This window comes from Schistocerca cancellata, chromosome 8 (genome assembly GCF_023864275.1).
Source record: "Schistocerca cancellata isolate TAMUIC-IGC-003103 chromosome 8, iqSchCanc2.1, whole genome shotgun sequence".
In the NCBI taxonomy this organism is placed as follows: Eukaryota; Metazoa; Arthropoda; class Insecta; order Orthoptera; family Acrididae; genus Schistocerca; species Schistocerca cancellata.
In genome coordinates this window covers 539,965,042-539,990,814 of record NC_064633.1, presented here as the reverse complement: position 1 = coordinate 539,990,814, position 25,773 = coordinate 539,965,042, and the positions used below count along the sequence as shown (strand labels likewise).

General features: G+C 42.1%; 1 protein-coding gene across 4 annotated transcripts in view; it reads left to right on the top strand.

The window, feature by feature from the left end:
- Positions 1-22,776, top strand: part of LOC126094560 (methyl-CpG-binding domain protein 3) — a 50,268-nt gene extending 27,492 nt beyond the window's left edge. For all 4 annotated transcript variants that reach the window (XM_049909014.1, XM_049909016.1, XM_049909012.1 and 1 more), the window contains 2 exons: positions 19,386-19,631; positions 22,287-22,776. In XM_049909014.1, coding sequence (XP_049764971.1) covers positions 19,386-19,631; positions 22,287-22,385 — 345 coding nt within the window. In that variant the 3' untranslated portion in view covers positions 22,386-22,776. The remainder of the gene's footprint in view (positions 1-19,385; positions 19,632-22,286) is intronic.
- The last annotated feature ends 2,997 nt before the right edge of the window (positions 22,777-25,773 follow it).

Below are 25,773 nucleotides of genomic sequence, written 5' to 3'. Positions count from 1 at the left end.
TTCACTGTTGGCTCTCTCATCGAGTATATTTTTACCAGCTACAGGGCTGGCAAAGCTGGTGGTAGGAGGGTGTATAGGGCAAGTCTTACAGCGGGGATGGTCACAGAGATAGGAGCCACAGGGCAGGACATGGATGCAAAAGGTGCATAGGGTCTGACCGGATATTGGCAGGAGGGAGAGGGGAAGGCAGCTACGAAAAGCTGTTTTAAGTGTGGTGAGCAAAATGCCAGACAGAATGGCCCTCATTTCAGGGCAAGATTTTAGGAAGTCATTGCCTTGTTGAAGTAGCTGATTAATACATTCGAGACTTGGATAGTATTGAGTGACAAGAAATGTACTCCAAAACTGTGTTTTGGAGGAATCAGCAGTACCAGGATTGGATATTATGGCCCAGGAAATCTGCTTTTGAGCTAGGCTGGTGGGGTAATTACATCCAGTGAAGGCTGAAGTGAGAATGGCGGTGCATTGCTATAGAGTCTGCATCTGAACAGACACGTTTTCCTGCAATTAATTGTGCACAGAGTACAAGGTAGCTTGTCACAGATGCAGAAAGCAGTAACAGAGAACAGATTTGTGATTTTTTGCATTATAGGTTGGCACCTAGGACAGTAGCTAAGCAAGACATTGTTTTGTGATTATGAGATGACAAGTACTTGTTGTCTGATCTCAAGGTACTGGGATGTGTCCACTCTAAGGAGCTGGTAAAGTAAACAGAGCATATGGTAATCATTTAGCTTGTCTGGCCAAAGACATCGTAATTCTACATCTGAAACAGTGAGATGAGGAAACAGATGGATGCTACAGGTATAATGCAAGCAACCACAATGGCTGGTTCTAACCGCCAGGAGCCTTCACTATTCATTCCATATTAGATTACATTGCAATTGTGGAGGTATGACAATGAGTGATTGCACAAATTTACATTTAACTTACTGTGGAAGTGTGTTTTGAAACTTCTAGAGGGCCATTTATTTAGACAATGGTAGTGTTTATAGCTTCAAGTCTGGCACATAGGTAAAGCTGCCAGTTATCAGCACAGAAACAATATTTGTGGAACAGAACTGATGACAAACAAAGAGAACATTATCAGGCCCAGCTCTGGCACTCAGAAGTAACTTGCTTCCCAGACAACATGTTATTTTCACAGACAATACGTTTCTTTCTGCTTCTCAGTAAGCTGTCGGATCACTTCAGTACCTTATCTGAAAATTTTAGCTGTTTTATTTTTCTGAGAAGTGTATTAAAGTCTGCGGTGTTGAGTGTCTTCTTGAAGTCCTAATATTTCCAACATTGTGGCCCCATAGTTATCTACGGCATGTTTCAGATATCAGTTGCCTTAATTAGTGCAGTGTTATTGCTGTGGTGTTTACAGGAGAGTCCTGAAAGGAAGGGGGTGGGGGCAGAGATCTTGCGGTAATAGTTCTGTACAACATTGGGGTTGACTGATGCTGAAGGAAATTCATTCAGCTGGAACCTATACACAATTTTTTTCCGTACAATTAAGGAGATCTAATTGCTGCATACAATGGAGCAAGTGTGTCCAATTTTGGTAGTATAAACAAATTGCTTTTCTGTGATTTGCAGATTTCTTTGTTATTCTTAGTATCTAGGCTTCAAATTTGACTAGAAATATCTGATAGAAGCATCCCTTTCCATCATTTGAGGTGAACACACTTGTCAGCCAAGGAGTATGAGCTTCTCTTACTGAGATTGTACATACATGAGCACATTGGTTGTAGAGGGTTGTGAGTTTAGGTAAGTACATTAATTTTGCTATCTATTGTGGCTGGCGGATTATCTGGCACTATTGGTTTTCTGAGCAGTAAGTCCACTTTTGCAGTCCAGAACCATAGTGACCACTGTGAAGCTTGACCAACTGGAATCATTGACAGGGCATTATACTGTAATCTTTCCTTCCTTCCTTCCTCCTCTCTCTCTTTTTACCACCACTTAGTCAGCAGCCTGTCCGAGGAATCATAATGAGAACCTTCTGATAGAATGCAGTTGTTTGACCTTTTTGAATATATGCAAGCATTTACATACGTGCAACTCTGGTTTGACAAAGATGGATAGATAGTAAACTGTGTTCTATAGTAGGAATCATCCCCACTCTGCGTATGCCTGAAGTAATTTAGGTGAACTTTGAAAAACTAACCCAAGATAGCCAGGTGAGAATTAGACACCTCATCCTCTTGTATTCAAGTCCCATTTGTTAGGAGTAGCACAACTTTGTTCCATTTAGCCCTTGTGTAGAATATTGTTTTGTTTATACATTATTACAAAGTAGTAGTTATTTCATTATGTAGATTGCTAGTGCTACAATGTTAAATTTCTCAATATCAATCACTGCATGTATTACACATAGCACATCCACCATATCACCTGACTCAGGACTGTGATGATTGGTTTCTATTTTGTATACTACAACTTAGCATTTGCATGCCCAAAAAGCTGACACAGTACCCCCACCACCTCTCCCCCACCCCTTAACGTGTTGTATGTTTTAGATTGGAAAGAGAAGACATTGTATTATCCATTGCAGAGATTGGGCGTAGGGTTTTCTGGAGAAAAAGGGAAAAAAAGATCATTATAGTGCAAAAGTATGTCATGAAATGGCAGACATTTCATTATTATTTATGTTACATTTTTTATCAAACTTCTACACTTTTTTATCTAAGCCTTCAATGTGTCTAACATATTGCATAACAGGCACTTTTTAACCACCTTTTAAGAAGTTTGTTTCATGTAATATCTTAAGTATCTTTCTGCAGTTTATTGTGCAATTTAATTGCTTGGCAGAAAATGCTGTTTTTGAGCTTTGTTTTTACTTCCATGTAAATTCAGTTAGATCTTGCTCCATGGCCAAGGACACAACTGTTTGTGCTGTAATTATCATATTTTTTATGCATATGACTGATTGGTAAATTTACTGAAGTTGTGTAGTTAAAATACCCGCCGGGCAGTGTGGCCGTGCAGTTCTAGGCGCTTCAGTCTGGAACCACGTGACCGCTACGATCGCAGGTTCGAATCCTGCCTTGGGCATGGATGTGTGTGATGTCCTTAGGTTAGTTAGGTTTAATTAGTTCTAAGTTCTAGGGAACTGATGACCTCAGATGTTAAGTCCCATAGTGCTCAGAGCCATTTTTTAAAATACTCAGTGTTTTAAACAGATATTTATAGTGAGCCAGATTAATATATTTGGTTATACATTTGTTTCCCAGTAAAGAACTACACAACTTTATATATATATATATACCTAAAAACAAAGATGATGTGACTTACCAAATGAAAGTGCTGGCAGGTCGACAGACACACAAACAAACACAAACATACACACAAAATTCAAGCTTTTGCAACAAACTGTTGCCTCATCAGGAAAGAGGGAAGGAGAGGGAAAGACGAAAGGATGTGGGTTTTAAGGGAGAGGGTAAGGAGTCATTCCAGTCCCGGGAGCGGAAAGACTTACCTTAGGGGGAAAAAAGGACGGGTATACACTCGCACACACACACATATCCATCCACACATATACAGACACAAGCAGACATATTTAAAGACCAAGAGTTTGGGCAGAGATGTCAGTCGAGGCAGAAGTGCAGAGGCAAAGATGTTGTTGAATGTAGGTGAGGTATGAGTGGCGGCAACTCGAAATTAGCGGAGATTGAGGCCTGGTGGATAACGGGAAGAGAGGATATATTGAAGAGCAAGTTCCCATCTCCGGAGTTCGGATAGGTTGGTGTTAGTAGGAAGTATCCAGATAACCCGGACGGTGTAACACTGCGCCAAGATGTGCTGGTCGTGCACCAAGGCATGTTTAGCCACAGGGTGATCCTCATTACCAACAAACACTGTCTGCCTGTGTCCATTCATGTGAATGGACAGTTTGTTGCTGGTCATTCCCACATAGAATGCATCACAGTGTAGGCAGGTCAGTTGGTAGATCACGTGGGTGCTTTCACACGTGGCTCTGCCTTTGATTGTGTACACCTTCTGGGTTACAGGACTGGAGTAGGTGGTGGTGGGAGGGTGCATGGGACAGGTTTTACACCGGGGGCGGTTACAAGGGTAGGAGCCAGAGGGTAGGGAAGGTGGTTTGGGGATTTCATAGGGATGAACTAAGAGGTTACGAAGGTTAGGTGGACGGCGGAAAGACACTCTTGGTGGAGTGGGGAGGATTTCATGAAGGATGGATCTCATTTCAGGGCAGGATTTGAGGAAGTCGTATCCCTGCTGGAGAGCCACATTCAGAATCTGATCCAGTCCCGGAAAGTATCCTGTCACAAGTGGGGCACTTTTGTGGTTCTTCTGTGGGACGTTCTGGGTTTGAGAGGATGAGGAAGTGGCTCTGGTTATTTGCTTCTGTACCAGGTCGGGAGGGTAGTTGCGGGATGCAAAAGCTGTTGTCAGGTTGTTGGTGTAATGCTTCAGGGATTCCGGACTGGAGCAGATTCGTTTGCCACGAAGACCTAGGCTGTAGGGAAGGGACCGTTTGATGTGGAATGGGTGGCAGCTGTCGTAATGGAGGTACTGTTGCTTGTTGGTGGGTTTGATGTGGACGGACGTGTGAAGCTGGCCATTGGACAGGTGAAGGTCAACATCAAGGAAAGCGTCTGCTTGTGTCTGTGTATATGCGGATGGATATGAGTGTGTGTGCGAGTGTATACCTGTCCTTTTTTCCCCCTAAGGTAAGTCTTTCCGCTCCCGGGATTGGAATGACTCCTTACCCTCTCCCTTAAAACCGATATCCTTTTGTCTTTCCTTCTCCTTCCCTCTTTCCTGACGAGGCAACCATTGGTTGCGAAAGCTAGATTTTTGTGTGTATGTTTGTGTTTGTTTGTGTGTCTATCGACCTGCCAGCGCTTTTGTTTGCTAAGTCTCATCATCTTTCTTTTTAAATATATTTTTCCCACGTGGAATGTTTCCCTCTATTATTTTTATATATATATATATATATATATATTTTTTTTTTTTTTAATTATGAATTTGGCCAGCTATGGACCGCATACAACTTAAGACTTCTGGTGTTTCTTTTTCTTCCGTTCTTCCCAGTACTTCTTCATTTTCTCGCCAACTGCTCGTCTCTGCTCATCTGTCCACACTCTCTTGGGTCGAGGTTTTGGCGCATCTTCTTCATAGTTTGCGTTTTCTATAAGTAGCCTAAAGTTATTCCTGTCACGTATTATTTCTTCTGTAACACCTATTTTGTTGGCGTCTTTCTTTACTGCTTCTATCCATCCTACGGTGTTCTTCAGCTTACTAACGTAATTAAAAATTTTCTTTGTAATTCGTGTTTCTTCCATTCTTTTTAAATGTCCATAAAATTTTAGACGTCTCTTCCTCATTGTATCTATGATCTTTCCTGTATTTTTGTATAGGTCTTCATTTCTCCTTTTAATCCACCTGTTTTCCTTGTTTTTCTCAGGACCTAGAATTTTTCTTAATATTTTTCTCTCTCTTTTTTCTAGTTATCTTAATTCGCCTTTCTTATTCAATGTTAGGCACTCTGATCCATATGTTGCTTGTGTCCTAATAACTGAATTATAATGTTTAATCTTTGCTTGTATGGATATTGATTTCTGATTGTAGTAGTTTTGTGTTAATTTATATGCAAATTCCAACTTTTTTTATTCTTTCTTTATTTGTTGTGTTATCCAGTCCATTGGCTTGGATCCACTCCCCCAGGTATTTGAATCTATCAACTCTTTTAATTTTTCCATACTTTGTTTTCATAAACTTTTCTGTATTATGTTTGTGTTCTATATACTCGGTTTTTTCGTAGGATATTTTTAGCCCAGTCTTTTCAGCAATCTCGTGTAACATATCAAGCATAACTGTTGCGTCTGTTCGGTTTTCAGTTATCAATGCCATATCATCCGCAAAGGCTAAACATTTTACTTCAAATTTGTTCTTTCCTTGGCCCATGCTTATACCCTTTGTGCCTCTGTTTTTTAATGCGTTTTCCCATGTTTTTACTACTTTATCTAAAACCAAGTTAAAGAGAATTGGGGACAGTCCGTCACCTTGTCGAACTCCTGTTTTGATTTTGAATGGTTCAGAAATTTCGCCTTGAAACTTAATTCTTCATGTTGTATCTGTGAGCGTTTGTTCAACAAGTCTTCTGGTGTTTTCATCTATCCCTGATTCATAAAGTATCTGGAATAGTGTTTGTCCGTCAACTGAGTCGTAGGCCTTCTTGAAGTCTACGAAAGTTACTACTGTATTTTTATTTTGTATAGCTCTCACTCTCAAAATTGTTTTTAAATTAAGAATCTGTTCTGCACATGATCTACCTTTTCTAAATCCTGCTTGATAATCTCCTATATTAGGTCCTGCTTGTTCCTCTATTCTATTTAAAAGTGCTTTAGAAAGTATTTTGTATGTCACTGGTAACAAGGATATGCCCCTGTAGTTGTTGGTATCTGTTTTATCTCCTTTTTTATGGAGAGGGTGGATCAATGCTTGTTTCCAGTCACTGGGTATGATTCCTTTTGTCCAAATGTCTTTAATTACTTTGTGAATTTTCTGACATGCGGATAAGCACCCTAGTTTCCACATTTCTGCCACTATCCCATCCTCACCTGGTGCTTTGTTATTCTTCAATGCTTTGATAATCTTTTCTATTTCTTCTACTGCAGGTGGTTCAGACGGTGGATTTTCATGTTGTGGTTTTTGAAATTGTAACCTGTCATTAGGCTCCTCACAATTTAATAGATTTTCAAAGTATTCAGCTAAGATTTGGCAGTTCTCTTTATTGCTTAAAACCATTTTTCCATTTTTATCTTTAAAATGTAAACTTGGTGACTGGAATCCTGTTAAAACTTCTCTGAAAGTCTTATAGAAGTCTCTAGTGTTGTTCCTTTTGAAGTCAGAATCCATTTCTTCTAATCTGTCTTTGTAATATTTTCTTTTCACTGATCTGATGATTTTTGCTGTCTTTTTCCTTTCTTCTTTAAACTCTTCCCAGTATTCGTGTTTCTTATTGCTGTTCCATTTTTTCCATGCCTTTAGTCGATTGTCAATTGCTTCATCACACAGCTCATTCCACCATCTGTGTTTTGGTATTCTTCGTGGCTGTCCCATTTCTTTAACTGACTCTATCATTGTTTCTTTAATTCCTTCCCAATTATCCATTTTTCTTGTGTTTAGTATATGACAGAATTTGTCCTGCTTTTGCAGGAGAAATTTAGTGTTTACTCTTGGAAATCTTCTTGGTTTTGGTTTAGGTTTGTTTGGTTGGAACATGGTCTTTATTTCTGTCAGATAATGATCTGAGTCTATGTTTAGGCCCTTCCTCACTCTGACATCCAAGATTTCCTTGTAGTTGCGAGTCGTTATTGCCACATGGTCCAACTGATATTCACCTTGATTTGGATTAGGTGATACCCACGTTTTTTTCTTTCTTGCAAGTTTCCTGAAACATGTCGACATTAATTTTAGATTAAACTGTCTACAAAAATCTATGAGTCTTTCCCCATTTCTATTGGTTCTTGGATGTGCTGGATAATCTCCAACTACTGATTTAAATTTTATTTCTTTGCCAACTTGTGCATTAAAGTCTCCCACTAAAATTTTTATATGTTCTTTTGGTAATATGGATGTTTCGTGTTCAAGCATTTCCCAGAAATCTTCCACTTTGTCAACATTTGTTCTGTTATGTTGGTTAATAGGTGCATGTGCATTTATAATAGTGTAGCGTTTATTGCCTGACTTGAACGTCAGAAATGAAATTCGTTCTGATGGGGAGCTAAAATTAGTTATTGATTCCGTAAGTTGCTGTTTGACCATAAATGCGGTCCCTAATATAGTCGTATTATTTGAATTTTTAATGGCTGGTTTTCCTTTGTAGATCCTGTATCCACCTGATTCAAATGCATTTTCATCCAGATACCTTGTTTCTTGAAGAGCTAATATAAGTATGTTGCGTTGATTGAGAGCGTCCGTTAGGTGTTTTAGTTTTCCAACTTTCATAAGTGTGTTAATATTCAGAGTCCCCAGTAGATGTTTTTTCTTGGGTCTTATCTTTGAAGAAGTACTCGGAAGCTCCGACTCTTCCTTACATGATGTTCTAGGCTCTCCAGAATCCAAAGGCCTAGTTGCACCGCCATGAATAGTGATGGAAGATTGGTTACTTCCTGGAGTAGTTTCCATTTTGAAATTTACCATCATGTCTTAGGTTAAAGTTTGGTTTGGGGAAAGGTAGTTGAACCTTTCGATGATAAAAATTCAAGCATTTAGCTTAGAATTATAAGTGAGGCCGCCACTAACATGTGGGACAGACGCCTTTTGCAGCCGCCCACTGTGGGAACAGACGCTACAGTCTGGTGCTTTTATATAAAAGCCTGCCTCTTCCGCCAGTTCCGCCGTTCTGATGATCTTCATCGCCGCCTTCACTGCCGTTGAGGTCTTCACCGTTTCCCTGGCTAGGGACCCTCACGAGGTACTATCACCCGGGCCAGGTGAACCAAGGTTTTTTAACGAGGTGTTACTCCTCCCCCTCCTCCTTTTTCAACCGGGCTTGGGACCGTCTTTGGCGGAGATATATATATATATATTTAAAAAGAAAGATGATGAGACTTACCAAACAGAAGCGCTGGCAGGTCGATAGACACACAAACAAACACAAACATACACACAAAATCTGCTTTCGCAACCAATGGTTGCCTCGTCAGGAAAGAGGGAAGGAGAGGGAAAGACAAAAGGATTTGGGTTTTAAGGGAGAGGGTAAGGAGTCATTCCAATCCCGGGAGCGGAAAGACTTACCTTAGGGGGAAAAAAGGACAGGTATACACTCGCACACACACACATATCCATCCTCATATACACAGACACAAGCAGACATTTGTAAAGGCAAAGAGTTTGGGCAGAGATGTCAGTCGGGGCGGATGTACAAAGGCAAAGATGATGTTGAAAGACAGGTGAGGTACGAGCGGCGGCAAATTGAAATTAGAAATTAGCGGAGATTGAGGCCTGGCGGATAGCGAGAAGAGAGGATATGCTGAAGGGCAAGTTCCCATCTCCGGAGTTCTGACAGGTTGGTGTTAGTGGGAAGTATCCAGATAACCCGGACGGTGTAACACTGTGCCAAGATGTGCTGGCCGTGCACCAAGGCATGTTTAGCCACAGGGTGATCCTCATTACCAACAAACACTGTCTGCCTGTGTCCATTCATGCGAATGGACAGTTTGTTGCTGGTCATTCCCACATAGAACGCTTCACAGTGTAGGCAGGTCAGTTGGTAAATCACGTGGGTGCTTTCACACGTGGCTCTGCCTTTGATCGTGTACACCTTCCGGGTTACAGGACTGGAATAGGTGGTGGTGGGAGGGTGCATGGGACAGGTTTTACACCGGGGGCGGTTACAGGGGTAGGAGCCAGAGGGTAGGGAAGGTGGTCTGGGGATTTCATAGGGATGAACTAAAAGGTTGCGAAGGTTAGGTGGACGGCGGAAAGACACTCTTGGTGGAGTGGGGAGGATTTCATGAAGGATGGATCTCATTTCAGGGCAGGATTTGAGGAAGTCGTATCCCTGCTGGAGAGCCACATTCAGAATCTGATCCAGTCCCGGAAAGTATCCTGTCACAAGTGGGGCACTTTTGGGGTTCTTCTGTGGAAGGTTCCGGGTTTGAGGAGATGAGGAAGTGGCTCTGGTTATTTGCTTGTGTACCAGGTCGGGAGGGTAGTTACGGGATGCAAAAGCTGTTTTCAGGTTGTTGGTGTAGTGGTTCAAGGATTCCAGACTGGAGCAGATTCGTTTGCCACGAAGACCTAGGCTGTAGGGAAGGGACCGTTTGATGTGGAATGGGTGGCAGCTGTCATAATGGAGGTACTGTTGCTTGTTGGTGGGTTTGATGTGGACGGACGTGTGAAGCTGGCCATTGGACAGGTGGAGGTCAACGTCAAGGAAAGTGGCATGGGATTTGGAGTAGGACCAGGTGAATCTGATGGAACCAAAGGAGTTGAGGTTGGAGAGGAAATTCTGGAGTTCTTCTTCACTGTGAGTCCAGATCATGAAAATGTCATCAATAAATCTGTACCAAACTTCGGGTTGGCAGGCCTGGGTAACCAAGAAGGCTTCCTCTAAGCGACCCATGAATAGGTTGGCATACGAGGGGGCCATCCTGGTACCCATGGCTGTTCCCTTTAATTGTTGGTATGTCTGGCCTTCAAAAGTGAAGAAGTTGTGGGTCAGGATGAAGCTGGCTAAGGTAATGAGGAAAGAGGTTTTAGGTAGGGCGGCAGGTGATCGGCGTGAAAGGAAGTGCTCCATCGCAGCGAGGCCCTTGACATGCGGAATATTTGTGTATAAGGAAGTGGCATCAATGGTTACAAGGATGGTTTCCGGGGGTAACAGACTGGGTAGGGATTCCAGGCGTTCGAGAAAGTGGTTGGTGTCTTTGATGAAGGATGGGAGACTGCATGTAATGGGTTGAAGGTGTTGATCTACGTAGGCAGAGATGCGTTCGGTGGGGGCTTGGTAACCAGCTACAATGGGACGGCCGGGATGATTGGGTTTGTGAATTTTGGGAAGAAGGTAGAAGGTAGGGGTGCGGGGTGTTGGTGGGGTCAGGAGGTTGATGGAGTCGGGTGAAAGGTTTTGTAGGGGGCCTAAGGTTCTGAGGATTCCTTGAAGCTCCGCCTGGACATCAGGAATGGGATTGCCTTGGCAAACTTTGTAAGTAGTGTTGTCTGAAAGCTGACGCAGTCCCTCAGTCACATACTCCCGACGATCAAGTACCACAGTTGTGGAACCCTTGTCAGCCGGAAGAATGACGATGGATCGGTCAGCCTTCAGATCACGGATAGCCTGGGCTTCAGCAGTGCGTTTCCCTCTATTATATATATATATATATATATATATATATATATATATATATATATATATATATATATATATATATAATAGAAGGAAACATTCCACGAAGGAAAAATATACCTAAAAACAAAGATGATGTGACTTACCAAATGAAAGTGCTGGCAGGTCGACAGACACACAAACGAACACAAACATACACACAAAATTCAAGCTTTCGCAACAAACTGTTGCCTCATCAGGAAAGAGGGAAGGAGAGGGAAAGACGAAAGGATGTGGGTTTTAAGGGAGAGGGTAATGAGTCATTCCAGTCCCGGGAGCGGAAAGATTTACCTTAGGGACTGGAATGACTCATTACCCTCTCCCTTAAAACCCACATCCTTTCGTCTTTCCCTCTCCTTCCCTCTTTCCTGATGAGGCAACAGTTTGTTGCGAAAGCTTGAATTTTGTGTGTATGTTTGTGTTCGTTTGTGTGTCTGTCGACCTGCCAGCACTTTCATTTGGTAAGTCACATCATCTTTGTTTTTAGGTATATATATATATATATATATATATATATATATATATATATATATATATATATGATGCTGTCATCTGCAAAGAGAATTGTTTCCTCAAGACTAACATTATTGGGAAAGTCATTTCAGTGTTGGTTCTTATATGCTACAATGATGAAGTCTTGTATTAAGGCAATTTGGTTCTGATAAGTGTTCCACTAGACATTTGATGTTTGATTATCTCTACTCTTGTACCCTATCTCTCAGCAGCAAACAGAACTAGCCATTAATTGCACCTCTTTTGTAATCTTCGTATTGACCAACTAGGGTCATGTAACAACCTCATCCTTCTTCTTTCTTTGTTGTTTCCTGTTTTACCAGCACTCTGTCAACTTGTCCTAATGCTGTCTTTTCCTTTCTTCTGTCCACATTGTTCCAAATTTCTTTTTCCTTCCACCTTAAAAACTTTCTAAATTCAGAATTTTATTCTTAAAAAGATTTCATTCTATTATTTCCAATTCCTTGTTTTTTGATTGTAGCCCTTTTCATATTTCTGTTATCTGTGCCGTTCTTGATTTCTTTTTTCATAAATGTAGGCATATTTGTTTTATTAGCTTGTTCTCATTTATTCGGTTGAGATAACCAAAGGAGCTTAATCTTTGTCTTGCCATTACTTTTTATGTTTTCTCTATTTTCATAGAGTTTATTAGTTCTCATCTTCTACCATCTGCAGTTTTTTGTTCACTCATTATTTTTCTAATAACCCATCTTTCAAGTACCTTTATTCTGTTCACCTTATAGTTTGTTCAGCATTCACATGCATAAAAACATTCTGGCCTTACCACTGTGATATAGTATTTCAGTTATATTTTTGTAAATGTGCATTTCTTGTTGTAGGCTGTTTCCATACTATTAATTTTTTCATCTATTGTAAATTTCTCTGGTCTATTCTGTTCAAGATATTTGAATTTACTAATACTATTTCCCCATGGGGGCGGAGGGGGGAGGGGGGGGGGGGGGAGAAATGAAAGAGGAAGCCGCCTGGTAGAATTTTGCATGCAGCATAACTTAATCATAGCTAACACTTGGTTCAAGAATCATGAAAGGAGGTTGTATACATGGAAAATGCCTGGAGATACTCGAAGGTATCAGATAGATTATATAATGGTAAGACGAAGATTTAGGAACCAGGTTTTAAACTGTAAGACATATCCAGGGGCAGATGTGGACTCTGACCACAATCTATTGGTTATGAACTGTAGATTAAAACTGAAGAAACTGTAAAAAGGTGGGAATTTAAGGAGATGGGACCTGTGTAAAATGACTAAACCAGAGGTTGTACAGAGTTTCAGGGAGAGCATAAGGGAACAACTGACAGGAATGGGGGAAAGAAATACAGTAGAAGAAAAATGGGTAGCTTTGAGGGATGAAATAGTGAAGGCAGCCGAGGATCAAGTAGGTAAAAAGATGAGGGCTAATAGAAATCCTGGGGTAACAGAAGAAATATTGAATTTAATTGATGAATGGAGAAAATATAAAAATGCAGTAAGTGAAGCAGGCAAAAAGGAATACAAACGTCTCAAAAATGAGATCGACAGGAAGTGCAAAATGGCTAAGCAGGACTGGCTACAGGACAAATGTAAGGATGTAGACGTGCATATCACTAGGGGTAAGATAGATACTGCCTACAGGAAAATTTGAGAGACCTTTGGAGAGAAGAGAACCACTTGTTTGAATATCAAGAGCTCAGATGGAAACCCAGTTCTAAGTAAAGAAGAGAAAGCAGAAAGGTGGAAGGAGTATATAGAGGGTCTATACAAGGGCGATGTACTTGAGGACAATGTTATAGAAATGGAAGAGGATGTAGATGAAGATGAAATGGGAGATATGATACTGCGTGAAGAGTTTGACAGAGCTCTGAAAGACCTGAGTCGAAACAAGGCCCCAGGAGTAGACAACATTCCATTAGAACTACTGACAGCCTTGGGGGAGCCAGTCCTGACAAACCACTACCAACTGGTGAACAAGATGTATGAGACAGGTGAAATACCCTCAGATTTCCAGTAGAATATAATAAGTTCAATCCCAAAGAAAGCAGGTGTTGACAGATGTGAAAATTACCAAACTATCAGTTTAATAAGTCACGGCTGCAAAATACTAACGCGAATTCTTTACAGACGAATGGAAAAACTGGTAGAAGCCGACCTCAGGGAAGATCAGTTTGGATTCCGTAGAAATAGTGGAACACGTTTTACGACTTGTCTTAGAAAACAGATTAGGTAGGGAAAGGCAAACCTACGATTCTAACATTTGTAGACTTAGAGAAAGCTTTTGACAATGTTGACTGGAATACTCTCTTTCAAATTCTGAAGGTGGCAGGGGTAAAATACAGGGAGCAAAAGGATATTTACAATTTGTACAGAAACCAGATGGCAGTTATAAGAGTTGAGGGGTATGAAAGGGAAGCAGTGGTTGGGAAGGGAGTGAGACAGGGTTGTAGCCTCTCGCTGATATTCAATCTGTATATTGAGCAAGCAGTAAAGGAAACAAAAGAAATATTTGGTGTAGGTATTAAAATCCACAGAGAAGAAATAAAAACTTTGAGGTTCGCCGATGACATTGTAATTCTGTCAGAGACAGCAAAGGACTTGGAAGAGCATTTGAACAGAATGGGCAGTGTATTGATAGGAGGATATAAGATGAACATCAACAAAAGCAAAAGTAGGATAATGGAATGTAGTCGAATGAAATCAGGTGATGCTGAGGGCATTAGATTAAGAAATGAGACACTTAAGTAGTAAAGGAGTTTTGCTATTTGGGGAGCAAAATAACTGATGATGGTCGAAGTAGAGAGGATATAAAATGTAGACTGACAATGGCAAGGAAAGCGTTTCTTAAGAAGAGACGTGTTAACATCGAGTATAGATTTAGGTGTCAGGAATTAGTTTCTAAACATAGTTGTATGGAGTGTAGCCATGTATGGAAGTGAAACGTGGATGATAAGTAGTTTGGACAAGAAGAGAATAGAAGCTTTCGAAATGTGGTGCTACAGGAGAATGCTGAAGATTAGATGGGTAGATCACGTAACTAATGAGGAGGTATTGAATAGAATTGGGGAGAAGAGGAGTTTGTGGCACAACTTGACTAGAAGAAGGGATCAGTTCATGTTCTGAGGCATCAAGGGAGCACCGATTTAGTATTGGAGGGCAGAGTGTAGGGTAAAAATCGTAGAGGGAGACCAAGAGATGAATACACTAAGCAGATTCAGAAGGATGTAGGCTGCAGTATGTACTGGGAGATGAAGAAGCTTGCACAGGATTGATTAGCATGGAGAGCTGCATCAAACCAGTCTCAGGACTGAAGACCACAACAACAACAACATTTCACCCATTTGTGTTTGTATGTATTTTGGAGCATGTTTTACATTTCTCAATAACTTAGAGTTTTCATCTGAGATTTTGAGAGTTACTCTGTTATTTACTTTTTTCCAAAATATTTATTTGAATAACTACTACTGTCAGATTTTCTGAAAGTAGCAAAATTGTTCACAAAAGCCATTTTATTTCCTTCCCAGAATTATTGGTTAAGTTTTGTTATTTTTTAGCTCAAAATTCCAGATCTTTAGTATTTGCACTAAAATGCAATTAAAAGTAAAGGTGATAAGCTGACATATTGCCTACCACCAGTCGTTATTTCAAATGACTGAAATACTTCTCTCATAAATTTAACTTTAGATACTATACAGGGTGTATCAAAATGAACATACCGATTTTAAGGCGTTGTAGCATTTATTACATTCCACTTACAATCATAAATAATACACCAAATGAAAGAGCAACTCAGATGGTTTTGTTTGTATACCTGTGTGCAATGGGAACGTGTTGAACAAGTGCGAGTCTTTCACGCTTAACCCCAAGAAATATCCCTGCAGATAGTTTATGGGTCTTTCTTTTTTGGTGAATCAATTGTAACTAATGTTTCTTACCTTGATGCGCTACAGCAATGGCCCATGCCTCAATGGGAAGAAGTTGAACAACACATCTTTATATGGGAGCAAGATAGTGTTCTGCCTCACTGGCATAACTCAGTATGTGACTGGTTGAACAATGTTGTATCTGACCTGTGGATTGGGCACAAGGGGACAGTTGACATAGCATTTTATGCATGATCTCCACATTCACACACAATCTGATGCCATCATGTGTATGTGTTTCCAATACCAGCTGATCTATCAGACTTCAGAAACAGTGTTGACACATTGATCAAGATTTCAGTACAACTCGATGTGTGATCGGTGTTCACACTGAATAATTGTAAGAAAAACTTTGTGTTTCTCTTTCATTTGGTGTATTATTTATAATTGTAAGGTGAATGTAATTCGTCTACAAAGCCTTAAAACCCATATATTCATTTTGAAACACCCTGTATTTTTCATAGTTTCATGAGTTATGCTAGCTAGTTTTGCTTTAATGCCTTATTATTTGATGATTTTATCTATTGTTTCCCTGTCTGCAGAACCAAATGCTTCATGTGATAGGTTTAGTTGTTAACATTCTATGGAAAATTGCTGATTTTTAAGTTAAAAATCTATTCTGCGCAGTGATTCTGGCGGAGGTTTGAGTCCTCCCTCGGGCATGGGTGTGTGTGCTTGTCCTTAGGATAATTTAGGTTGAGTAGTTTGTCAGCTTAAGGACTGATGACCTTAGCAGTCCCATAAGATTTCCCACACGTGTGAACGTATTCTGTGCAGGATCTTCCCCTTTCAAAAACCACCCTGTTGTTTGTCTAAAATTTTTTCACCTCTGCTCAGGAGAAATTTTTATAATACTTTGTATGCTACTGGCAGAAGTGACATTACTCTGTAATTGTTGATATTTTGTTTGTTTCCTTTTATGTGGCAAGCAAATTTATTCTATTATCACTCGTCTGGAATCTTTTGGTTTTCAAATGTTCTCAAAAAGCAAGTGCAGATCACAGTTGTGATGGAGTCTTACGCTCTTGGTTTGTTGTTTTGAGTGCTTCAACAGCATCACGAAGTTCTAAGAGATCTTCCTATAGAGTTTTCTGTTTTTGCTGAAAATTTGAATTTAAGTATTGGAACTGGGCAATTTAACAGACTTTAAAAATGTTTTAGCACTATGTGATTGATACAAATATGAAATGATGAATTTCTTTTTGAAGTCAAACTCTGTTAATTAGGTAGGTGATATTTGGAAGTGTTTTTTCACCAACTGTACAAAGGTCATGTCTCAGCTTAAAATGTGTTCATTTCTGACATACATAGATGATATGCTACCAGCAAATAAGTCCTAAAGTAAGAGTCTGGCCTTTCATCCAGTAATAATACTACACATTGCATCTTTTCGTCTCTGCACCAGTGTTCTGTGACTTTTACTACATCTACATCTATAATCTGTGAACCACCATGAGGTGCATGGCAGGGGATATGTCCCATGGTACCAGTTATTAGGGTTTCTTTCTGTTCCATTCACATATGGAGCACAGGAAGAATGATTGTTTGATTGTCTCTGTACATGTAGTAATTATTCTTTACTACTATACAGATCAAATATCAAAGCTCAGTGTCAAAATGCTGTATTTTAATTTTTACTGAGTGCAAGTTTTGGTGAAGAATTGTTAAGTCTGTGAAATGTTTGATGTAGTCCCAGTGTTTTCTTTTTCCTTATGCCATCTTGTAAGTGTGCCATTTAGCTTGTCAGCATCTGTCCTGTGAATAAGTAATAGCAATTTCTTTTAACTGTTGGAGACTGTCTTCAAGGAGAGAAACACGTTGCCTTGATGTATTCCAAAAAGAACTCCGTTCTCCTGGCCGTAACAACAGTTATCTATGTGTGGCCAGAGACCCACTCATACTTACACTAATTAGCTATACAAATCTTCCCTTCCATTTCCTGTGTAGGCATTGCTCAAGCCTAGTGAAACCCTGCCCCTGTTGGCAACAGCACAGTAAGTGTGAAATCAACTGCCGTCAATGACATTTCAAACCTCACATTAACCTGCCTCATTCCTCCGTTAAGGTGTGCTCAATCATAATGCTGGAACAGCTTGACAGAGTGTACATCGCTGCCACAAGGCAGCGAGTCTTGACTTTTCTAGATCACCTCCGATTTCATATGCTATGTCCCTGTTCAAATTATTTACTGTCCCATCCAGTGGTATTACATGGACCTCTTTTGTAAAGTCCTTAAATAAAGGGTATAGGTGCTCTATAACTTGCATCTGATTTGAATATGCTGGCAGTCTGGTATGCTGCCCCTAAATTTTTCCCTAAATGATGGCCTAGACTGTCTAGCTGCAGCACTTTCTTCAAAACATTTTGCTCATTCTTGGGCTTCCTGTTCACTGTAGAAGTATGCTCCACATTGCAGCTCAGCAGAAGAAACTGTTCAGAGAGTCTGTTCTATGACCGCTAGTAGTTCTAAGGAGATCTACCACTTCATGTTGGCTAATTAATGCCTTTTTGTGGCAAATTTATTTCCTTAATCTGTTATATTGATGAGAGATGACAATGCAATGAAGCTTACATATCTTTTAATTGATGAGGCATAGAAAAGGTCGGCTAAGTAGGAAATGTGATATTTGTTACAACTGCTGCAGCATTATAATGAATGACATTTGTGGAAAAAGTTTCAGTTGGCATCATCATATATCTTGTGATGACTATTTTACTTAAACATTAGAAATAGAAACATTGTGTCTCAATGAATACTGCTTATTTTGCTTTTCACTAAAGCATCAATGTCTGGCAGCATTTTCTGAACACTGTTGATTTGAAGATGCACTTTTAAATCGAAGTCTGTCAATGAGATTCTGTAGGTTAATTTTGTTTTCTTCATTGCAGAAAAAAGTTGTTTGCACAAGTATGTTGGTCCCAACAATGACAATCGTAACTGCAACTTTATGAAGTTGTGAAAATTCAAGTTGAAGAAAATTTTATATGAATCTACATGACTTATAACAGAATAAGTATTTCATAACAGAATGAAATTTATCACTCAAGTGCTTGTCACATTGCAGGTCCATAAGTGCTAACTGTAGCTAGGCAATCTGCACCAGCATGTTATAAATTGACACTGGTGTGTCTGACCTTTGATTTGAAATTCCTAATCTGGTTGTTGTGCTGCTTTTCATCAATTTTAAAAGAGCTACTCTCCACTTTAAGCACTGCACCTTTAAGCATATATGTTTGTTATTAAAACTACAGACAGCTTAACATATTGTCATTCCTCTGAAAACGGTGCACAATTTGCACTTCCCCTGATAGACATAATGATGTCTGGCCTGTGATTTTACCACGAGCACTGACTAACAGATCTGGTCTACATTACAATGCTGGTCTTGCCAAACACTCACATCCAGGTGATTCGCATGCACACGTAACACATATCAATAGAACTCTGTGCCAGGTAGCTTATACTACCTGCAGCTGCCTGGGTACGAGCTGACAGGTGCTCACATGTGATTGTGCCACCTGTAACAGCCTGAAGTAGGGATTCATTCCCAGATCTTTCAGTTCTCCTGCAGAGCCTATGAGCATTACTTTAAAATTTTATTTTTATCATTTGTGAATAAAAAAAATTTGTGTCATAGTTATTTGAGACAGAAGAGGGATTTGCACTTGTCAGTTGTTTGCCTTTCACAAATTAGTAGGCAGATGTGTCTCCTGTGTCATAGTTTCCTAATATTTAAACAGTAGTATGAATGTCAAGGCTGTCGCAAACATTTGTATTTGACAATCGTGTGATGTCTTGTTTGATGATTCTGGTGTTGCACAATTTACTAGGCAGTTCAAGAGATTGACTGCAGACTACTAAGAAACCTGTATTTTTAAGTAAAATGAAGTACCAGTTACCATGTGAAGAATTAGTTTCATCTTAATTTTATATAAATAAAAGAAATTAGTTTTTAGTACAAAAATTACATGGTTTTCTTCTTTTTGAAAATTAAGCTGTAGGAAGTAGTGAATAATCTCATTAGGAACAATTGTCGTTTGTTAACTTAACACACACACTTTGATACATGATTCGTTACATGTTTCATTATAAATGTAATTTTTTCAGCTGTTCTGGGAAAAACGCTTAGAGGGGCTTCGTGCATGTGATCTCGACGGTACAGAGTTCGATGCTATGGAGCTGCCTCGTGCGCTTCGACCAGTGGGCCCACATGTTGGTGATGAGACGTTGCTGCAGTCAGTTGCAACAGCACTACATGTTTCTGCTCAGCCTGTTACTGGTCAGACAGGATCTCGAACTGTTCTAGACAAAAATCCTGGTGTATTTCTCAACCCTGAGCAACCCCTTGTGCAGGTACATGTTTGCACATTAGTATCACAAATTGAGGTGAATTAGTAAGCATATCTCTCTCTTCTCTCTCTCTCTCTCTCTCTCTCTCTCTCTCTCTCTCTCTCTCTCTCTCATTCTCTCTCGCTCATATGTACCGCTTACTTCGGCAGTTGATAATGACCATGTGGCCAAAATTGGTCCATTAGTGACAAATAAACCATTTCATTCAAATAAGACAGCCACAGCAAACTCGGGCATCTTTTGATTAATTTTTGATGGCTGTGAAACAACATTGGGGAAGCAGGGATTTCAAATTAAGTCATTGACATACTCTAGTTTAGCAAGGGAATTTTTTTCATCCTTGGTCTCTGGGTACTGTCACTTCCTTGAATCCCATTTATAGGTTAAGGCATCTCTTTCATTTGAGATACTTTTTTATACTAATGATATTGATAATGTATTTTCCTTGTAGTCACAATGGGCTCATAAAATAGCAGCCAGCTTGTTTCCATAACCTTATTAACTGCCAGAATGCAGACACAAAATCCATTTTTTTTCAGATGTAGCTGTTCAGTTTTTTTGTTTAAGAAGTGTATTCTTGATGAATTCTGTTGTTCTTTATATCTTCATAATAAAGTGTCAACCAATTTTTCCATAGTAAAAGTCATTGTGGGCCTAAAAAGCATTTACAAATTAATATTGATCTAACACTATAATACACTCCTGGAAATTGAAATAAGAACACCGTGAATTCATTGTCCCAGGAAGGGGAAACTTTATTGACACATTCCTGGGGTCAGATACATCACATGATCACACTGACAGAACCACAGGCACATAGACACAGGCAACAGAGCATGCACAATGTCGGCACTAGTACAGTGTATATCCACCTTTCGCAGCAATGCAGGCTGCTATTCTCCCATGGAGACGATCGTAGAGATGCTGGATGTAGTCCTGTGGAACGGCTTGCCATGCCATTTCCACCTGGCGCCTCAGTTGGACCAGCGTTCGTGCTGGACGTGCAGACCGCGTGAGACGACGCTTCATCCAGTCCCAAACATGCTCAATGGGGGACAGATCCGGAGATCTTGCTGGCCAGGGTAGTTGACTTACACCTTCTAGAGCACGTTGGGTGGCACGGGATACATGCGGACGTGCATTGTCCTGTTGGAACAGCAAGTTCCCTTGCCGGTCTAGGAATGGTAGAACGATGGGTTCGATGACGGTTTGGATGTACCGTGCACTATTCAGTGTCCCCTCGACGATCACCAGTGGTGTATGGGCAGTGTAGGAGATCGCTCCCCACACCATGATGCCGGATGTTGGCCCTGTGTGCCTCGGTCGTATGCAGTCCTGATTGTGGCGCTCACCTGCACGGCGCCAAACACGCATACGACCATCATTGGCACAAAGGCAGAAGCGACTCTCATCGCTGAAGATGACACGTCTCCATTCGTCCCTCCATTCACGCCTGTCGCGACACCACTGGAGGCGGGCTGCACGATGTTGGGGCGTAAGCGGAAGACGGCCTAACTGTGTGCGGGACCATAGCCCAGCTTCATGGAGACGGTTGCGAATGGTCCTCGCCAATACCCCAGGAGCAACAGTGTCCCTAATTTGCTGGGAAGTGGCGGTGCGGTGCCCTACGGCACTGCGTAGGATCCTACGGTCTTGGCGTGCATCCGTGCGTCGCTGCGGTCCGGTCCCAGGTCGCCGGGCACGTGCACCTTCCGCCGACCACTGGCGACAACATCGATGTACTGTGGAGACCTCACGCCCCACGTGTTGAGCAATTCGGCGGTACGTCCACCCGGCCTCCCGCATGCCCACTATACGCCCTCGCTCAAAGTCCGTCAACTGCACATACGGTTCACGTCCACGCTGTCGCGGCATGCTACCAGTGTTAAAGACTGCGATGGAGCTCCGTATGCCACGGCAAACTGGCTGACACTGACGGCGGCGGTGCACAAATGCTGCGCAGCTAGCGCCATTCGACGGCCAACACCGCGGTTCCTGGTGTGTCCACTGTGCCGTGCGTGTGATCATTGCTTGTACAGCCCTCTCGCAGTGTCCGGAGCAAGTATGGTGGGTCTGACACACCGGTGTCACTGTGTTCTTTTTTCCATTTCCAGGAGTGTATTTTATGAATGGCACAAATTAAATTAACTTTGGTCTGTCTCCAATACACCCGATGTACATAGACCATACTTCATTCATTCCACATAGGGGCAACACACAAGTAATCAAGTATTTCCTGTCCCATCAAAAAAGTTTATTGTTAAGAGAAATATAAAATTCGTAGTGATGTCATTCAATCCACTACAAGAATATTATGAAACCTGTATTAATACATTTTTACTCAGCAATTTCTTCCCAGAACAACAGAACAGTTATATTACTAAATATTGATTAATTATTACAGACTCTGAACTTTATTATATAATTTGATAGATACAAAAATCTGCTCACCAATCAACGGCAGGGAAAAACACACACAAAATTTGAGGAATTGTGTTTTCTACTGCCACCAATTTGTGAGTGGATCCTTTATCTATCCAATTATGTTATGATTTGAAAAATTATTTTTGTTGATACATTAGACTCTGAACATCATTATTGTCATACATAACTAACTTCAAGTAACATTATTACTTAATGTGCTTCAATTTCTTGCAGGCTGTAACCATTGCAGATGAAGATATCAAACGCCAAGAGGAGCGTGTTGCAAGTGCTCGTAAGAAACTTCAGGAAGCTCTCAAGAGAATTGTAGCATAGCAGAATATTGTAATTGAAATGTGACTGTTTGGGTACTGACAGACAGGTTGTCTTATTCACTCAGGTTGTGGCATGTGTTGCAGAAAGGTGTAGTTGTGTGTGAAAATGTTGTGTGGTTCCATTGGTATACACAGTGCAGCAGTGCTCTTTGATCTCACATTTTGTAAGCACAGACTGAGTAAGATTTGTTCTTGGACTAATTTTGTTATATTGTCTTGACAAAGCAAAGGAATTTTCCCCTTGGAGGACACTATGAATTAACGAAATAAATGCAATAATTCTGTCGATATAAAGACTAAAAGTGATTTTTGTGGCCTATGACAACAAAATGTACTTCATTATTGTAATACTTTCATTAATGAATAAATGTGTACAGGTTGTGTGTAAATTATTAATATCTAAGATTCAGGCTTATGGATGTCTAGTGATAAAAATTCCAAAATCAAACAAGAAAATTGTTATAACCTTTAATTCACTAATAAATTGCGTGGATATACAAACTTAGAAACAACAGTGGGTTTCATGCTACCAACTCCGTATCTGTCACTCAACTGCCGTGCCGTGACATGCGGCCGGCGCCGTTCATAGCTAAGTGGCGCTCCTGCGCTCAGCCGAGCTGCGGAGCGCCTCTATCGCCGTGTTTGCGTACTGACGTAGCGGCACTTTTAAATCTCGTGGCACTGTCACAACACTTTTCCCCCCTTGAAAAAAAAAAGACACTCACTTCCTTGGAGACACGGACAGTGCGGAGACATCCATGGCCTCTTGGGAGACCCCGAGAAGATCCCGCGGAGAAACACGAGAATATGGTCGAAAATGTCCAGGACGGAAGCTTGTGCTTGGAACGTGCCTCCTGGACGAGATCATGGGTGAAAACTCCGGAGCAGCATCCATAGGTGTCGTGGACCTGGGGGTGTGCTCCAGCGAGATGGGTCCCGGAGAAGGCGGCGTCGCAACTGGGGCCGGTTCCGGCGTACTCGGAAGTGGCAGCGACGTTGGCTGTAGCGACACGCACGGGAGATCGGCAGCAGCGACAGGACTGGCGTCTCGGGCTGGTGGAGGCGAAAGAAGGGGCGGTGGCACCGGCGTGGCCACCACTCGTGGGCGCATCTGGTCATAATGGCGAACAACCATGCCGTCGTCCGTACGTATTTCACAAAGCCTGCGGCCGCGAAGAGCCTTGACCACCCCTGGAATCCATTTAGGGCGAGATCCATACCCTCGTGCCCACACGTCGGCGCCCACCGAGTATTTTCCCGCACTAGGGGACACAGTACTAGGCCTGACAGGGTGAAGCAGGTGCAGTAGAGTGCGCGGTTGGCGGCCATGCAAGAGTTCAGCAGGGCTGCGATCACCCAGAGGCGTGAAGTGATAAGAACTCAGAAATTGCAACAGAGCGTCATCGGTAGAAAAATCAGTAAGGAATTTTTTCATCTGGCTTTTGAAAGTGCGGACAAGGCGCTCGACCTCCCCATTCGATTGGGGATGGAAGGGCGGTGCTGTAACATGATGAATCCCTTGTCCAGTACAAAAATCACGGAAGGCCTGCGAAGAGAACTGAGGGCCGTTGTCCGTGACAATCGTGGATGGAAGACCTTCGAGCGCAAAGATTTTGGACAAAGCCAGCGTCGTCGCCGCAGTGGTGGGCAACGGACATCGAACCACAAACGGAAACTTCGAGAAGGCGTCAATCAACAGTAGCCAATAAGTGCCGAGGAAGGGGCCGGCAAAGTCAGCGTGCACCCGTTCCCATGGCTGCGCCGGATCAGGCCACGGAGAGGGCATTGTACAGGGCACAGCCAGTTGTTGAGCACACTGACCACACGCAGCGACCATGTGGCAGATGTCCGAATCGATACCGGGCCAATAAACATGCCTGCGGGCCGGGGACTTAGTCCAAGAAATCCCCAATGGCCTTCATGCAATAGTTTGAGAACATCTTTGCGAAGAGAAGCTGGCACCACGACCCGTGGAGATGCGCCATCCGTGGCCAGAAGAACAACACCCTCACGAACAGACAGACGAAGGCGCAAGGCATGGTAGTTGCGAAGGGGATCCGATGCCCGGCCCTTGGTCCTGTCCGGCCAACCCCGTTGAACAAAACCGATCACCTGATGCAGGACCGGGTCCCGCGCAGTAGCCGACGTGACCTGCGAACCTGTAAGCGGAAAACCCTCGTCCGCACGACGTTCTTCCTCATCAATGTGGAAACAGAGTAGTTCATCTCGATCGAAAACTGGGTCGGGGCCCATTGGCAAACGCGACAATGCGTCAGCGTTGGCGTGCTGGGCCGTGGGGCGATAGTGAATCTCATAGTGAAAACGAGACAAGTATAAGGCCCAACGTTGCAGGCGGTGAGCTGCCTTATCCGGAAGCGACACCGAGGGGCTGGACAGAGAGACCAGCGGCTTGTGGTCGGTGATGAGGTGAAACTTAGAACCATACAAAAAAATGCTGAACTTTTTTAGAGCATAAATGATAGCGAGCGCCTCCTTTTCGATTTGAGAGTAACGCCGTTGGGCATCGTAGAGGGTCTTGGAAGCATAGGCGATGGGTCGTTCCGACCCATCCTCATACCGGTGGGCGAGAACAGCCCCTAGGCCATACTGTGACATGTCAGTCGCCAGAACCAAGTGCTCACCCGGACGGAATGTGGCAAGACAAGGCGCCGACTGCAAATGAGCCTTCAGGCGGACAAAAGCCTGCTTACACTCGTCGGACCAACAGAAAGGAACATTTTTGCGTAACAGCTGATGCAGAGGATGAGCCACCGTCGCCGCGGATGGAATGAATTTGTGATAACAAGCAATCTTGCCTAGAAACGCCTGAAGTTCTTTGACTGTAGACGGCCGGGGGAGAGCGGTAATGGCCGCAACGTGCTGACGTAGAGGACGTATACCTTCACGGGACAAGTGGAAACCAAGATACACAATGGAGGGTTGGAAGAACTATGACTTGTCCAGATTACACTTCAACCCAGCCGAATGCAGAACCTGAAATAATGAACGCAAATTGCGAAGGTGCTCCTCAGTGGAGGCCCCCATGACAACAATGTCATCCAGGTAGTTGATGCAGCCAGGAACGGAAGCCGTGAGCTGTTCCAAAAACCGCTGAAAAATGGCCGGCGCGCTAGCGACACCAAATGGTAACCGCTGGTACTGATACAACCCACAAGGAGTGTTGATGACGAGAAATTCCTTGGAAGACGCATCCAATGGCAACTGATGGTACGCCTCCGATAAGTCAAATTTGGAAAAGAACTGGCCCCCAGCGAGCTTGGTAAATAACTCCTCAGGACGGGGAAGAGGATAAGTGTCAATGAGGCTCTGAGCGTTGACAGTGGCTTTAAAATCGCCACACAATCGCAGACTCCCGTTTGGTTTAGAAA